Raw genomic sequence first — 18,797 nt, 5'->3', positions numbered from 1 at the left:
CTGGAATTCTCCATCTGGTTCCACCTGCAATACAGACTAATCAATCATATGATCAACATCTTTAGCATACTTCTTAAGCAATGAGACATGGAAAACATCATTGAATTTCATTGTCGGAGGTAGTGCAAGTTGATAGGCTATTGGCCCAATCCTCTCAGTGATACTGAAGGGTCCACAAAACTGTGGTGGTAGCTTGGCACATGAGCCAATCTACAAGGAGCTGTTCTTCGATTTGATGCGCAAGTACATCTATTCCCCAACCTGGAACTCCTTGAACAACCTATTCCTATCATCATAGATCTCTTTCCTATCTTGTGCTGCCTTAAGATTCTTCTTGATCACCTACATCTCTTGTTCCATGTCTACCAACATATCTGGTCTAATCAATATCTTGATAACTGGATCACTCCAACTAATGGGAGTGTTACAACTCTGCCCATACAATGCCTCAAAAGGACTCATCCTCAGTGACTCCTGATAATCGTTGTTGTATGAAAACTCAACCAAAGGGAGATACTCTTCCCACTTGCACTACTGATGCATCATATACATCCTCAACATGTCCTCTAAAATCCTATTGACCCTCTTTGTTTGTCCATCCGTCTACAAATGATAAGTTGTGCTAAAGGCCAAATCTGTGCCCAAACTTGCAAATAACTCCTTCCAAAACTTGGAAGTGAACTTCGCATCCCTATCTGATACAATATTCTTTGGAACACCATGTAGTCTAACCACATCTATGATAAATACATGTGCCACATCACTAGCTGAGAATGTAGACTTCATCGGAACAAAGTGTGCAACCTTTGTTAACATGTCCACAATGACCATGATGGAATCATGCTGCTTAACTGTATTTGGCAACCCTGTTATGAAATCCATGGAAATGACCTCCCATTTCCACTTTAGAATTGTGATCGGCTATAGAAGTCCACCTGGATGTTTACACTCTACCTTCACTTATTGACAATCGAAACATATCGCCACAAACTCTGCTACATCCCTCCTCAGATTCGGCCAATACTAATATCTCTTCACCGCCATGAGTGTCTTTTGATAAACTGGGTGACCTAAATACGGTTTTTCATGAAACTCCCTCAAGGTCACCTTTTTGAGGTCACTGTCATCTGACACATATATTGTGTCTCAGAACCTCACCAATCCATTTGTTGCAAGACAATAGTCCAAGTCCTGTGCATCTGCACCTATACCTATACCTATACCACTACCTATACTTGTACTTCTACCATAACCTGTACATGTACTACTACCTGTACTTGTGCCATCACATGTACATGTACCTATACTATCACCTGTACCTGTACCTATACTATGACTTGTACCTGTTTCTGTACCCTGTTGAAACCTGTGCATAATCCCCATATATCTGACATCCTATTGTCCTGCCTCTAAGATCCCATATTGTAAATATGTCCCATAAGAGCTCATAGTTGCTAAGTGATTCACCTGTACCCACCTACTAAGAGCATATGCCACTATGTTCTCCTTGCCTTTGATGTACCTGATCTCAAAATCAAACTCGTTGATCATGGCCAACCATCTAGCCTGCCTGACATTCATATTTGGCTGGTCAAACAAATACCTCAACCCAATGTGATCACTCATAAGCACAAACCGCTTGCCAAGAAGATAGTGCCTCCACATCTTCAATGCATGTATAATCGCTGCCAACTCGAGATCATGCGTGGGATAGTTTTGCTCATGCTCGTTTAGTTTCCAGGACTCATAACATACCACATGTCCATCCTGCATAAGGACTCCACCAAGTCCTCTCTTGCAATCATATGTACACACTACAAACTCTTTGTCTGGATCTGTAATCTGTAGTACTGGTGCATGTGTCAGAAACTGCTTAAGCTACTCAAAGCTAGTCCCACACTCTTCAGTCCATTCAAACTTCTTACCTTTCCTCTGCAATGATGTAATGGGGTAAGAAATCTGCGAGAAGTTCTTGATGAACCTCCTATAGTATCCTGCCAAACCCATGAAAGATCTCACCTCATCCACACTCTTAGGAGCTACCCACTCCATGATGGTCGTTATCTTCTCTGGATCTATTGCAATGCCTTCCTTGGAGACAACATGTCCCAAGTAATGTACCTCACTTTGAAAGAAGATGCATTTGTTGAGCTTAGCATACAATTGATGCTCTCTCAACAACCTCAACATTGTTGCTAAGTGCTCGACATGCTCTTCCTCATTCTTAGAATATACTAGTATATGATCAATGAACACAATAACAAACTTGTCCAAATATGGATGCAACACACTATTCATCAAACACATGAATGTCACTGTAGCATTCTTTAAGCCAAATGGAACAAAAACAAACTCATAATGCCCATACCTAGTCCTAAAAGCAGTCTTGTAAATGTCCTCCTCTTTGATGTGTATCTGATGTTATCCGGATCTCAAGTCAATATTTGAGAACATTACTGCTCCCTTCAAATGATCGAACAAGTCATCAATCCTCGGCAAAGGGTACCTGTTCTTGATAGTCACTTTGTTCAACTTCCTGTAATCAATGCATAATACGAGGGTACCATATTTCTTCCTCACAAACAAGATCGGTGCGCCCCACGGTGATACACCTTACCTAATGTATCATTTGTCCAACATTTCCTTCAGCTGCAATTTTAACTCAACTAAATCCTGTGTGCTCATCCTATAAGGTGCTTTCGATGCTGGAGCTGCCTCTGGCACTAACTCAATAGAAAAGTATACCTTCCTATGAGGTGGCAACTCTATAATTTCCTCAGGAAATACATCCCTGAACTGTTGTAAAACAAGGTATTTGTTCAACACATTTGCATCCTCAACCTCATTGCCCTTATCACTAGAAATGTGTACTACAAATAACTTGCACCCTTTCTTACGACTACGCTTTTCTTTCATGGATGTCACCATCCTAACTGATGTGGCTTTCTTCTTACCTTGCAAGACTCTTGGTTCTCCATTTTCATCAACACACTCAATGGATTTGTCATAGCAATCAACTTTATTTCTATGTAAATACTGCCAATCCATGCCTAATAACATATTGTATGAACCTAATGGTAAGACATTCAAATATGTTGTGGTAGGAATACCATTTAAGTCAAATGTACAAGCTCTTACCCAATGATGAACTCACTTCTTTGTACCTATAGCCAACTGCGCTAACTAAGACTCTGCAGGAAAACCACACTTATCCACCAAGTCAGGACTAACATAGCTATAATTAGATCCAGGGTCAATCAAAATAGAAATAACTTGATCACAAAGCTTACCATCCATCTCAATGATAGATTCATGATGCTTGGCCTGCCTGTTGTCCACGACTGCATAGATACGAGGAATACTCTGGCCTACATATCCAACAGTCTATGCCTCCTGTGCACTGTATATCTGAGGTCTACCACTCTGATGTTGCGGACAATCTCTCTTAAGGTGGTATTTGCCACAAGTCCAACAACGCGTGGGCTTCTTACTATGCTCCTGAGGTCGATGCCCCTGTCCTTTATCTGATGCATTGAACTTTTTAGGTGGTGCAACATTCTCCTTGTTATTTGTACTTTTTGGCCTTGCTTGCTTTTTATCCCATTTGCCTTTGTTATTTACATCACCTCTCCAGTTTGACTTATTCTCATTTCTGCGCTTCGATTGTTCATAGCAATGTCTTAGATTTCGAATGGCCTCCTCTAATGATCTAGGCTCATGGACTCAATCCCGTCTTTGAATGCAACCAATAATCCACTAATGAACCTCTGAATCTTGGCCTTTTCCTCTGTCAGATGAGGTACATATCTCAGTAACTCTAAGAACCTACTAGTGTACTCATCATCTGTCATGGAACCCATCTTTAGTTCATAAAATTATTTTGCCCTATCATCAAAGTACCTTTCTGACAAGTACTTCTTCTTAAATAGCTGCTCAAACTCACTCCAAGACAAATCTTCCTCATGAATACATCTGAAATTCTTCACATCTTCCCACCAAATTTCCTCTTTACCTTTGAGACTGAAGGTAGCTACTCTAGCTTTCATGTTCTCTAAATAATCATGCAACCTGGAGAAGTTCCTCATTCCAAGCAACCATGCCTCTACATCCTGTGGTTTCTTCATTTCCCCATCAAAAGTAGGTGGTTTTGCTTTCCTAAATTCATCTCGAAAATACCCCCTATCGCTCCTCCTTTAAGGATGATATCGATGATGATAATAGTGCCTATATGAATCATAACTAGAATCATACATGTGTCTATCCCTTCTCCTCTCCGGAGTGTCCAAAAATATACCATCTCGGATGGTGTCAGATCTATTCGACCTATGTCTACTATGAGACCTGCTGTCATATGCCCCATTAGTTTTGTCCTCATGTTCATGGCTGATCCAGAGCGGTCCTTATCACTGCAAATCTGACAAGCTCTGAAGTATTAATGCATTCACCTCTGCTAACTTTTCATGTGATTGTATGATTCTTTCATTATCTACCTTACAATTCCTTATCTCTTCCTGCAAGGCATAATATGTCAGATAAACCAAATCACAACAAACCAACGTACCTTAGTATAGCTCGGGGAGGATACTTGTCAGAAAGATCGCCAAATCAACGTGATAGATGTATAACATAATTATAACAACATATATGCATACACCAATAAATGTATCAACACATAAACATCACTCTAACTAGGATCCAGTCATCAATGCAAGGCCATATCAACAATGCATGTTATGACCTCATGCATGACAATAACCATTACTCCATGATAACCATACTACAACCCTAATACAACATCACGACATTGTAATAAGTATATAAGTGTAAGAGACACACATGAATGACCAACACCTAGCCCATCTAGTCTGAGAGGTGAACCATGATCTGATACCACTCTATAACACCCTCCTCCCACATCTACCCAAGCAATCGGCCAGCCAGGGTAAACATGCGATGAGAGGCCACTATGATATGATTTGACCTCCTAAGTCACATTAAGGAAGTGGAACCGATGGAAACACACCATACAAACATCCAACATCATCAACAAAACCCTCAGAAGACAAGTCAGCCACTCAGACAACCTGTCCCTGGGTCCCACTGTTGTTTTAGGTCTCTTGGGCCATAGTCGCTCTCATGCTATGGGCAAGGGAGCGACTAGCAACCTAAAGTCACTCTCACAGGCCTGCCTACCAACGATTGTGGACCAAAATTGTCAATGTTGTGCCAACGACTCTGGGATTTTAGCCACTTTTTCAGGCCCAGAGCCCAGGTCACTACCCAAAAATGAATCATCTCTTCAGATCAGTAATTTAACATGGAAATGACAGCATTAAAGAAAATACTTGTTCAAGACCTTTACTGGACCCCTACTAGCCATGACAGGAATTTTGTCAAACATATCATCGACATGTAATCTATAGGTGTAAATAATAGAGTTAAGTGTAGGGATCTCATACTTATCTCAGAATCTCTATGAACCATTGTTCCATCATGCCATTTGCTACATTATCATCTATTAGGTCATAGGCACATTATCCATTCACATACAACTAAAAACATGTAGAGAGCCATAAATAACTGTTGTCATAAAATGTGCATATAACCAGCATAATAAGAACAAAAATACAATAAACATATCAACCATCAAATCCATAAATACATCAATACCTTTAACACATGAAAATAAAGGGAATGGATTTCTCATCAATGAATGCAATGAACCAACCGAAGATGGGACTACCACGTTCCACCCGACTGTAGAATGGTTGAGCCAAATCTCTCTTCAACCATTCACCCCCATGCCATATTCCAAGCATGAATGTGGGATCTCATAGAACACATCAATAAAAACTCATTTAGGGTAGAGGCCATCTACCTCAACCCATCAAACATTGGTTCCACCTCATGGTCAAACATCACCAAAACCATCATCAAATCGGTCTCCGTCCTAGCCATTTAGGGCTTTAGAGCGTTTGTTCCAAACAAGGTTCCAGGACTAGTAACTCAACCCATAACTCTCGCCGAGCTCTAGAGAATTTGTCAAACCAAGGCTCCAGGACTAGTAACTCAACTCACCAAGGGCTCTAGAGTGTTTTTCCAACCAAGGCTCTAAGACTAGTAACTCAACCCAAGCTGTTATAGGGCTCCAAATCATTTATCCAACCAAGGCTCCAAGAATTCATAACTCAACCCAAGCTAAGGAAACATGAGAACTGACCAAAACAAAACAATGAAAATAACCCACAATCACCATGGCTATCTAGGAAATGGCAAGGCTATGCAATCCACTGTCAATCCAGGCAATCCTCCATGCCAATGACATATCATGACCAAGAATCCACATGCATATGCCATGCGTCTCCAAACTAGTGAAGAAATCATACATGCAACTTGGTACCTGCAAGCAAATCTGATGTAGTTATTGATGTCGATGCTTTCTTATGCCTTCCTACTCTTCCATTGCCTTCTTGCTCCAAGAATCCAAGTATGCCACACCCTCCAAGAGTGCTCCAAGAAAACTCTAAGTATCCAAGAGTATGAGAGAGAGAGAATAATGAGAGAGCTCCAAAGCTAAACTGGCAAAATGTTACCCACTGATCCTCATAAGCCTTTTTATGAATGAGGCCACTATTTTCTTCATTTTCCATTATTTTCCTTCATTTTCCTCTTCACATGCAACTGGTGACCTTTCACCTTATTTTTCTCCTAATTTCCATTATTTTCATAAATAATTGTGACAAAATGCCTTTTAATGCCTTAGCCTTTGCCTTTGCCAATTTCCTTGGCCATAAACAACCAATGAACACCCCCTAGGATGTCTTGCCAAACATTCAGCTTGGAACAAGTGTCGCAGTTATCCGTGGTTATTGTTTTTAACATTTATTACATGGAATTTTCACCAAGGTTGTTACAACTTCAATGTACCATAATCACACAATATCATAATCTCAATTACGTCATATCAATGTATATTTTATCCATCCATGTTTTACATAAACATTTAAATAAAATTCATTGAAAACTACCATTTTGTCAAATTAAGAACAATTCATAATAATCACAAAGTATAAGTTTCATCATCATAACACAAGTCAATAAACAAGGTCAATTTAAATAAAATTCCCTCAAAGAATAAAGTCAAATTTGGTAAACAAGTAACAACAAACACGACACCACATAGTAAATGAAAACACATAATAGTCATAATGATTTTACAAAATGGGAAATCAAGTAACAGGTTCTCTAAATTCCTCTAAACATTTAGCATGGAATTCAAAACATAAACCCTTCACAAGTTTTTTCACACCTCAAATTTTCCATAACAACAATGCCTTGCTAGTATACTCCTATCAGGTATCAAGTATTAAATCCAATAATAATTCTATTAAATGTCATGTCATTCATTTAATAAGATAACACTGAATCTAAAAAGTTAATTTACAACCAAACAAATACAAATGATGAAAAAACAAGATGCAAATTCTCTAATACCCTTCACATTACTAACACCAGATGGGAAACCAAGGAATAAGGTTTGCAAAGCGTGGTAAATAGGGAAGCCCATGTGAAAAAAAACCCTCACCTTAATCAAATCACCAAATTGTCAAAAATAAATATATAAATAAGTACGTACAATAAAACCTAGAATTATTACAATGTATTTCTTTAGATTCTATTTCACATGCACAACATTATATACATCTTGGATTATTTTAAATCGCATTCATTTTATAGTGAAATATAATCAATTATGTCACATTGGTTTCTCTTGGATTTAGTGGTCAAAACAAAATTTATTAATTAATATCCAATCATAAAAGCAAATAAATAATCGTTATGTATTGACTTTAACTATCAATTATATGAATCTAACCTTAAAACCTTAAGGTGACTACTATCATAACCATTTTGAGGAATCCCTCCACCGAGTTGTTATGGAATTCAAAGCACGTGGTAGTGGGATCCCATATAACTATAATAATAATTATATTATAACCATGTTGAGGGATCCCTTCACTTAGTTGCTATTCAATTCAAAGCACATGGTACTATAAATCTCAAGGATCTTTCAAAGGGAAGTCTCAAGGAATGTTTATAAAGGAGGACATGCTAGCTAGCTATGTACTTGAAATGTATTGGATATTAAATAAATTTATTTTAATTTTATATTATTAATTTTAAAAATAATATAATTATTTATTTTAAATAAAGATCTAATTTTTTCACGTGTAATTTTTTTTTATGAAACGACATTAAATATTTTATATAATTATTTAATTTTTAATTAAATTAATATAACAAATTATAACCATGTTGAGGGATCCTTTCACTTAGTTGCTATTCAATTCAAAGCACATGGTAGTATAAATCCCAAAGATTTTTCAAAAGGAAGTCTCAAAGAAGACATGCTAGCCAGCTATGTACTTGAAATGAACTGGATATTAAATAAATTTATTTTAATTTTATATTATTAATTTTAAAAATAATATAATTATTCAAAAGGAAGTCTCAAAAAATGTTCATAAAGAAGACATGCTAGCCAGCTATGTACTTGAAATGGACTGGATATTAAATAAATTTATTTTAATTTTATATTATTAATTTTAAAAATAATATAATTATTTATTTTTCAAAAGAAAGTCTCAAAGAAATAAAGATTTAATTTTTTCCCATGTAAATTTTTCTATGAACCGACATTAAATATTTTATATAATTATTTAATTTTTATTTAAACTAATATAACAAAATTTCGACTTTAAAAATAAACAAAATTGCACACCATATCATATCATACTGACTGTGAAATAAACCCAATGAGAAATCAACCCACTTGATTAGCATCCCATTGAAACCAGAGGTAACAGCTCAACAGAGCGACTGTAGTTACTCGTGGGCACTGTGAACTCACATTCCAGCTACTATGTAGTGTACGGTCAAGGAAGGTACTGCACTGCATCTTGTACGGAGCCCAGGGAGACATGGACGGTAAGGAACTTCGAGAAAATATGAAATCAGAAGGGTGGGCCCACTTAGAAATCATTATGTGTGTAAGCCACGAGGGGCGGTGACGGAGATGGCAAGGAAGTCAGACAAATAAAACACAGAAGAGTTGTTTGGACGTGGGGCGGAGTTTTGTAGCAGCAATGAAGTTCCATGCAACATCATGCTCTAGCTAGTATGATGTCATCATTGAACAAAGTTTGGTTAGTGACCAGATAAGTTTGCAGCAGTTTGACAGGGTGATTTTTGGGGTTGTTTGGTTGAAAAGGTGTTTTGGTTTTTTTTAAATGTTATTTGAAACTCAGTTAGAAATTGGGAGAATTGTAGTTTGAATTTAATGAGTTTACATAAAGTATTGTAGAGATTTTTTTAATGGATAAATTTATTTATGCTTTTAAAAATGTAATTTAAATCACAAAACAGTATTATTTTACTTATATTTATTAAGTTTCAATTCAAATTAAAATATAATAAGATAAAAATTAAGATAATTTTTTTTTTTTATAAAAAATCAATAGTATATATCTTGAATATATATATATATTTATTTAAAGATGATGATGCATTATGTTCATTTTCGTCCTTATTTATTTTAAATTTTAAATAATTTCTAATAATAGATTTGAGATTTCGATCTGCTTTTTGTGTGGTTCTAGCATTTTACTTGTTTTATGTATCGACGTTTCAAACCATCTTCCATGGTTCATCATCAAGATTAGATATGTGAAAAAGTCACAGAATGATGTGTAATAAATAAAAGATATGAGTGAATGGCTGGCTTTGGTGAAAATGTGGTTGTTTCTGTAGTTTTTAAGGTTGTGTTTAATGTAGGGGGATAATGGAGGCATTTCTGTTAACATAAATTTTACTTATATCTTTAAAATTGAAACAAGTAAAATGTGATGAATCCGGAAGAGAGAACCACACAAAATTTCTAATAAGTCAAAATGATATAACATGTTGCATTACAAATATAATTCATCAAAAATATTTACATTTTCTTTTCTATGTAAAATATTTTTTCTTTTCAAAACTTAAATCTAATTTATTTATCCAAAATTCTTATCTAATAAATATATAGATATTTATAAAATCATTATTCTAAATTTATTTAACTAAAATTTGTCAACGTAGAAACATATTTAGAAAAATAATATCTCTTTATTAAAATAGTTCAATTTTACAAAATCTCTTTTCTTTCGGAAATTGTGGATGCGGTTGTTGGATCGTTGTTGAACATGACCAACAATATAAGATTCATTGGGGAGGGGGCAGAGGGACCAACATGAAAGCTAGGCGATGGCATTTTGGGGAATGTTGTGGTTCACAAACTTCCTAAATATCCCTACTCTTCACATATATGGGGATTCACAATCCATTATTAACCATGTGTTGGGAAAATCCTTCATATAGCAAACACACATACAACGCTGGTTAAAGAACATCGGGAATCTCATGAGTACTTTCCAAGGGATTTCCATTCAACACATTCGTAGGGCACACAATTCTATGGCTGACGCCATGTCCAAGCTTGGAATCGCTGCTCCTCAAGATGGTGTACATATAACCCTCGTGTTAGTGGGTTGTTCACATGATGTTGGGTTCCTTCCCTTCCCCTGATGGGGTCTACTATCTTGATCTTGCTGCCCTTACTATGTTTGCAATCGTTTTTATCTTTCAAAGTTTTGATTTTCCTTACTATATTTGGAGCAACATAAATGTTGTTTTAGTTATGGATGATGAACATATACACTGTTATAATTGTTTAATTTTTTCACGCAATATGGAGGTTTTATGTAGATATGGCATGAAACCTTCTAGCTAAAACTCATATCTACATGATATCATTTGATGAAACTACTATTTGTAAACAAATATATTGATTATTCACTTCTAATACCAACATTTTTTCATACTAAAAAACCCAAAAAGCTAGTAAAATTACAAAATAAGAATTGTTCCAACTTCAAGACTATTTCTATTTCCTTTCGTTTTTCTATACATGTTCCTATCTATATGTGTTGAGCTGAGTAGTGTCATTAGCATTTTACATGTGCAAATGAACAAATTGGTAATCATGATTTTGATTATAATAGAGAAATAAAAAATTCACTTAACTTATATTATTTGATAAAATAATATAAATAATATTTTTCAGTAAAATAATAAAAAATTATACATAATCAAATTTATGACTGTAGTTTAATGAGGTTTCAAATTTGTTTAGAAAATATTAGAATTTTTGATAAAATTTTGATAAAATTAAGTAGAAATTTTGGAAAATCTAGATTAAAATTGTCAAATTTCAAGTTTCAAAATTTTAAACCCAAGAATTTTTTATAGTGCTGAATCTATTTTTATAATAAAAAAACCCAAAATAAATTTACCCGTCAGTAGACAACGCCTTCCGAATGCCAACTTATACCACATTTATTATTCTGTCGAATTATTTTTCTCAAGTGAGAATGCAACACATAATTTTCATAATTTTCACCGCGTAAACATCAAAAGGAACGACGCGGTTTGACAGACGCTAACAGCTCACAGCTCAGCCGTATTTTTACATCCCCGCACTACATACACTTCCCAACAGCTGAACATCAACTTACTAATATTAGTGAAAGAGGAAGCTGCCTCCGACCCAGGAATATATTCGCCATTATATATATATAGATGCGTACTCCATAATCGTAAAACCCTACACACCCAATTCAGCTTTGCCAGATCTTATCCACCATACTGGCCCCATATCGCATTACTTTCGCTTTAGTATTATTATTGTTTAGGTGGGCATAAAATTCAACACATTCAATACCCTTATGTGATTATAGTATACATTTTGATATTAAAGGGAATTCATAGTTATTTTCTAGAGAAGCCCAATGGTTTGCAGAAGTAAAGAATCAGAGTGCCACCAGAAGGTGTTGGTCGGATCGCAACAGCACTCAGAACGCAGAGAATGCCAAGTTTTTAGTAAAAGGAGGAGCAGAGGCTCTGGGCAGCCGAGGCAGTACAGAGGCATTCGGATGAGGAGTTGGGGATCATGGGTTTCTGAGATAAGGGCACCCCATCAGAAGACGAGGATCTGGTTGGGCTCATATTCCACTGCAGAGGCCGCTGCCAGAGCTTATGATGCAGCTGTCCTCTGTCTGAAGGGCTCCTCTGCTACCCTCAATTTCCCAGAATCTGCCACCACTATTCATCTTCCCCAGAGCTGCCAGCCACCATTGATGTCTCCGAGGTCTATACAAAAAGTTGCAGCTGCTGCTGCTTATGGCTATGATCCTAGTGCTACTATTGATCTTGCAGGCTCCAATGGCGTTGGCTGTGCTGCTCAAAGCCTTCAAGATTCTTTAGCCTCCAATGTAAAAACAGCTGTTGGTACTGAAACAATGCCCAGTACTGGTAACAGCAATGACAATGTGGGTGCAGTAAGGGAGGAGAATTCATGGTTAGAGCAGCTGTTAGAGTCTCCCAGCAGTGTTGATAATTATGGGTATGATGATGAGATGATCTGCTGTGCATGGCTATCGTCTGATCTGACTCCATTGTCCAACTGGGTGGATGAGAGTTATGGTCCCGATCATTCTCAGGATTTCTGCAGCCTCTGGAGCTTCCCCTGATTTGTATAAATTAGGCAGAATGTGCCTAATTTATTTACTTTTGGTTCTAATTTGATTTGATAATATTTTTTCTTGTGTACACTGCAAATGCACTGTCACAGTTATACTCCTGTAATTAGTTTTTTTTCAGAGGAAAAAATCTATATATGTTATATTGAGATCATATAAACTATTTGATAATTACATGATTACATGGATCGATTAGATGCCATCGATCACATAAGACGCATCGCATCGGATCTCTGTCATCCTATGGATAAAACAAAAAAGGAGGATAGATTGTTCAAAACATAGTTACAAGTATTCACTGATATATTGTATGCATTGAAACATATTGCCAATGAGAAGATATGCTAGCAGATGAGGAGCCGCCTGAGAAGAGGCCGCCTGCTGAAAGGTGCCATCATCAGTTGAGATCTAGTCTGGTGGCAAGGAGCCAGTAATCAAAGAGATGATGGTCTCGGGAGGAGGATGGGAGTCCCGAAAAACACAGCAGCACCGCCACTTCCAGACATGCCAGACCGTGAGGAGGAAGATGGCGTGCCAGAAGGGTCGCTGAGAGGACCACCAGAAGAAGGCATCCTTAACTGAGGGGAAATGGAGGACAGGAAAACCATAGCTGGAGGACAGCTCGATCCAAATAGCAGAGGTGACAGTGCATTGGAAGAACATGTGGATGTTCGTTTCCAAATGAGAACGGCAAAAGCAGCATTGACTTGGTCCCTGCCACCCTTTTAATTGTAGAACATCCCATACAAGATTCCTGTCGTGAAAAAGAAGCCAGCCGAAAAGAGTGGATTTGAGTGGGCAATTGGCTTTCCAGAGTTTGTGAGGGAAGGGGGAGGGATGAGGCGGGGTGAGTGATGTGAGGGCGGAGTAAAGACGTCTAACAGTGATGGGGTGGGTGGTGGAGTCTGTGGAGCAGATGAGGGTGTCATGTGAACCCAGTTGAAGGATGTTCAGGCGGGAGAAATGTAGGGTGGCGGAGGACCAATGGGGGCGAAGGGGGGGGGGAATATGAAGCTGTTGGTCCGTTTTCCAGATGGGCGACAGAGAGGACCATGAGTCAATGAGCATGGACCAGGTGAAGATGCCCCTGGAGTGAAAAAAGGTGAGAAGGGCCGGGGGATTTGGGATTCAAGGTTGTGTAGGGTGGGGTCGAGTGCAATATAAACGGAAGAACCAGAAGAGAAAGTCCATTTGAGAATACTGAAGAGAAACCGTTGATTCTTGCGAAAGCAGCACCAGATGGGTGATCCATGGCAGATCCCAAGAGTGGATCTTCTGAGCCAGAATTCTAAGTTGCGACCCTTTAGATACTTCTGATTGATTAGAGCAGACCATGGGCTGTTCCCGAAGAAGGCCCTGTGCATGGATTTGACGATGAGCGCATTGCCAAAACGCCGCATATTAATAAGACCCCAGCCTCCATTCTTTTTGGGAATGGTGATGAAATCCATTCTTGCAAGGTGTATTTTCGATTGATAGGAATGGCCTCCCCAAAGGAAATTAGCGGCAGTAGACTGAATGATTTTGTGAACTTTGGCAGGGAGGACAAAGAGGTGACCCCAATATACTGCTAATTGGGAAAGAACCGCTTGTACAAGGACAAAACGGCCAGCAAGAGATAAAAGTCTCAGTTCCCATTTGGAGATTTTGCTGTAGAATCTATCAATGAGCCATAACCAATCTGCAAATTTGTTGTTTTTGACTTTGAGTCGGAAACCAAGATATGGGAGGCCATCTGAGAGGAGTGCTAGGTTGATGCCAAAACGAGCCGCTACCCAAAGGGCAGTAGCAAGGTTGGAGTTGTTATGAAATAACTTTGTTTTGTCATTGTTGATGAAAAGGCCGGTTGCGGCACGGAACTTCTGAAAGATGATGAATAAGCATGCCCAAGAAGATTTACAAAGCATGGCAAAGATAAGAATGTCATCAACAAAAAAGTTATGAGAGAGAGAGATGTCCTTACAGATCTTAACCGGCTTACACCTCCCTTGTGAGACAGCAAGATTGATATGCGAACTAAGAGAGTTCATAACCAATATAAAGAGGAGAGGGGACAGTGGACATCCCTGTCGGAGCCCTCTTTCAGCCTGGAAGAAGGTTGATGGAATTCCATTGATAATGACAGAGTAATGAACGGATTCAACACATGCCATAATCCAGCTGCATGCTCGCGGCGAGAGTCCAATTTTTGCAAGTAGAACTCGGATGAAGCTCCAACTGACACAGTCAAAAGCCTTTGAAAGATCAATCTTGAGGGCGGCCGCGTCGATGTTCTTGGAGGAGATGGCGAAAAGGCCTTCTTGAGCAAGGGCGACAGCATCAAGAATGAGCCTATCCTTTAAAAAAGCATGTTGCTGAGGAGATATAAAAGAACTGAGAGTTTTTTTCATGCGCTCAGCAATAATCTTGGAAATGATTTTGTAAAGAGCATTGCACAGGGCAATGGGCCTGTAATCCCCGAAGGATGTTGGATTCTCTTTTTTTGGAATTAAGGCAATGAAGGTGGCCGATAGGGCGCTGTTGATGTTCCCAGCTTGGCAGGTAGCATTTACCATATTGAGGAGATCATCTTTGAGGAGATCATAAAAGTGAGAGAAGAATTCTATTGGAATACCGTCAGGCCCGGGGCTTTTGTCCTTCTTGAATCCTTTTATGATGCTTGAGAGTTCCCCCTCCGTAATAGGCCTGAGGAAGAGATCATTAGCGGCGGCGTCAAACATGGTCGGGAGGTGGTTAACCGCCCACATCATGTCATAGATGTCATTGTGTTGACGTTTGTATTGGCCTCTGAAGAATGAAGTAGCCGCAGCAGAGATGTCATGCTGAGTGTTGAGGGTGTTGCCCATTGGGTCATTCATACTCCAAATCGAATTCCTTGTTCTGCGCGCGCTGGCGAAGTTGTGGAAAAACTTAGTGTTCCTGTCGCCCTGTTTGAGCCAGAGAGCTCGACTTTTCAATCTCCATGTGGCCTCCTCTTTTAGGAGCAGATCTTGTTTCCTTTTCTCGAGGGACCATAGGAGAACCTTCTTGTCGAAGGAGAGACCATGCGAATGGATGGAGGACGAGATGTAGTTTATTTCACGCGAGATGTTGCTTAGATCCCGAGAGTCGGATGCTTTTTTCTTGATTTGCCAAGACTTGACTCCCTCCCTGAGCTTGTCCATTTTTTCGCGAAAGGTGAGGAAAGGAGCATCCTCAGAGAGAGTGATATGGCCCCAGGCGGACTTGACAAAGGCCTCGAAGGATTGATCCTGTAGATGAACTGTATTAAACTTGAAAGAGTATCCCTTCCTTCGAAGATCATTAACCCATGCTAGAGATATGGGCTTGTGATCGGATGTGGAGGCAGCTCCAGTTTTGGCAATGGGCATCCCCCAGTCTTTAATGATAGAAGATGACAGGAGGAAACGATCAATTCGCTTAGCAATGTAAGCACTGCCCACTCTTCCATTGTCCCACGTGGGGGCCATTGTAACCGGAGGGATGTCGACCAGATCCCTATTGAGGAGCTCTCCACGCATTTTAACTGCTAGACTGTCCATAGACGAGCAATGGCCCATAGCGACTTCGTTCTAAGGATTATTATTTCTTCCTGAATCAGGATTTGTATGTACGTACTAATAAAAAGTAATTTCTGATATTATTATGTAAAATTTTGTTGTGCAATCTATATTCGTTATGCTCTGCCATGAGATTTTACTGAATTACTTTCCATAGCTGCCATTTCGCTGGTTGGACATTTTCACTGATACATGGGGCGTGCAAAGAGCTCACCTCCTGATATTTTAGTTAGATATTTGAGTCCTCTCTGTGAATACCTTTGCGCTTTCTTGCCCTCGTTAATGGCGGACAGTCATTCCTACTCAGAGGGCGCCGAGCATGTTTAACTCTGTGCATGGTTCAAAGTAAGTTCAAAATAGTACGTCTTGCAACTTGAACTTTGTGTGGGTGCTCACTGCTCAGTAGTGTAGCTGTGTGGGGTACCAGAGTGGATATATATATATATATATTTTTTTTATTGGTGCATTTTTTTTTCTATATACGCTCTAAACCTTTTGCTTCTATATATTTTATCTTTTATGGAAATTATATATTCTAATTTTTAAAAACTTTATTGGTAGTTTCTGGTTATATATATATATATATATATATATATATATATATATATTTATATATATATTTTTATCTTTTATGGAAATTATATATTCTAATTTTTAAAAACTTTATTGGTAGTTTCTGGTTATATATATATATATATATATATATATATTTATATTTATATATATATTTTTAACTCACTTAGAGGGATGGTATCATTGGGATTCATAAACTTGGATTAAGTTTAAAAATCACAATTAATATTTATATAACAAAAAAATATTCACAAATTATGTATATATATTTTAAATATATTAATAATAAAAATATATTTATAATATTAATTAAGGAATTATGATTGTACTGTGACTTTTCATTTCTGAAAAGAATAAGTATTAAGGTAGGATTAATATTTCAAAAATATATATCAATTTGATTTTTACAATTATGATATTTTATGTAAATGTGTTATATATATTTAATTAATGTTAATTATTGAGCGAAGAAAGTTTTTATATTGATTTTTAAATAAGAAATTGAAATATACTTTTATAGATGTTAAAGCAAATTAAATTTGTAGAGGTGAAAATTTTATGAGTAAAAAAAAAAAAAAATTGCACAGTTGAGTTTGATAGAATTAGAATTAAACTGGAACTACATTTATTAAAAAAATAGATGAATATGTCTTTCAACTTAATTACAATTATATTTATTTTATCTATATAATTTGATTTATATTTTTAAAAATATTTGTAAAAAAGATAATTAACTCAAATGAATTTCATCAATATATTCGATTAGTTAGTTTTGTGCTAGTACATCTATGAATTTATCGAGAACTAATAATTTGAAGAATTAGTGTATTTGGCTAATCCATGATAGTGTCACATGCTTACTAACGGGAAATGTTGGATTTCCAGGGGAGTTTTCCATTAGATATATATAGAAAGAGAAAAAAAAGTTCATGTTGCAATGGGGTTGTTCAATATATATATGTGTGTGTGTGTGTGGAGAGAGAGAAACGTTTATTCTATAATTAGTACAGACATTATTACAATATAATAAAACATTATGAAAATATTTAAAATTGATGGCAATATGGATTTGGTCAATCGTTTTGTTTTGTATCATGTATATGTTATATGCCTGTTATATATAAGCATCAATCCATAATAAGTATCAAAATACATACTTAATAATACATCTCATATTATATATATGTATATATATATATATATATATATATATATATAAACTTTATTATTATTATTAACAAAATTTTTATATGAGTTAAATATAAATACATTAAAAAAACACATGGAACAAGACTTTTAACTACCCATATTCACCATGGAGACCCTTGATATGTAAATATGTTTTGTTACAATGCCATGGGCCAATACCATGGCTTATCAATATGTATTGAAACACAAGAAGATGGTAGAAAAAAAAAACCATTTCACCTATATTCATATGGATGATGCAAATATATAGTATATTCATGTACCCACCTTATAAGCTAAATTTATTTTCACACTAACAAGTATTATGAGGAAGCTTAGTCCTTGTCACTCAAGTTAGAAATTATGTTGGTAAAAATTGCATAAAAATTATTACCTACATTGGTCAATTCTAAATTAATAGTGTTAAATAGAAAAATTGAATCATATAGCCTTTCCTTGACAATAACTAATAAATTGAGGTCGATAAATTAATTAGATGTGAAGTGGATAAATTAATTTCCTGCTTAGGCACAAGTGCTTACATAAATTTTGGTGGGTAGTAACTACTAGTAAGTCTACGCATTTACAATTTCACTTCGATATAAATAATGGTGGGAAATAACTCTTAGCAAGTATATTTACTTACATTTTATTCCTATCCATTATTTATGCAAATGCTTGCATAAATTATGGTGGGAATTAAATGAGGGGAAATATATTATTTACTTGAGTATGAGCTATTTAAATTTTGGTGGGTAGTAACTACTAGTAAGTCTACGCATTTACAATTTCACTCCCATATAAATAATGGTGGGAAATAACTCTTAGCAAGTATATTTAT

General features: G+C 36.8%; 1 protein-coding gene across 1 annotated transcript; it reads left to right on the top strand.

Annotated features, from left to right (window-relative positions):
• The first annotated feature begins 11,885 nt into the window (after window positions 1–11,885).
• Window positions 11,886–12,626, top strand: LOC149236619 (uncharacterized). The gene has a single exon (XM_089368978.1). It carries the CDS (start codon window positions 11,886–11,888, stop codon window positions 12,624–12,626), a length of 741 nt encoding a protein of 246 aa, XP_089225104.1.
• The last annotated feature ends 6,171 nt before the right edge of the window (window positions 12,627–18,797 follow it).

This window comes from Pinus tabuliformis, chromosome 8, assembly GCF_031772625.1.
Source record: "Pinus tabuliformis cultivar Carrire ecotype Pingquan chromosome 8, CPIR1, whole genome shotgun sequence".
Taxonomy (NCBI): Eukaryota; Viridiplantae; Streptophyta; class Pinopsida; order Pinales; family Pinaceae; genus Pinus; species Pinus tabuliformis.
Note: the sequence above shows the minus strand (reverse complement) of the source record. Positions and strands in the feature narration are given on the sequence as shown.

Coding starts and splice junctions, on each gene's coding strand:
- LOC149236619 (XM_089368978.1), top strand. CDS start 11,886: ATGGTTTGCAGAAGTAAAGAATCAGAGTGCCACCAGAAGGTGTTGGTC.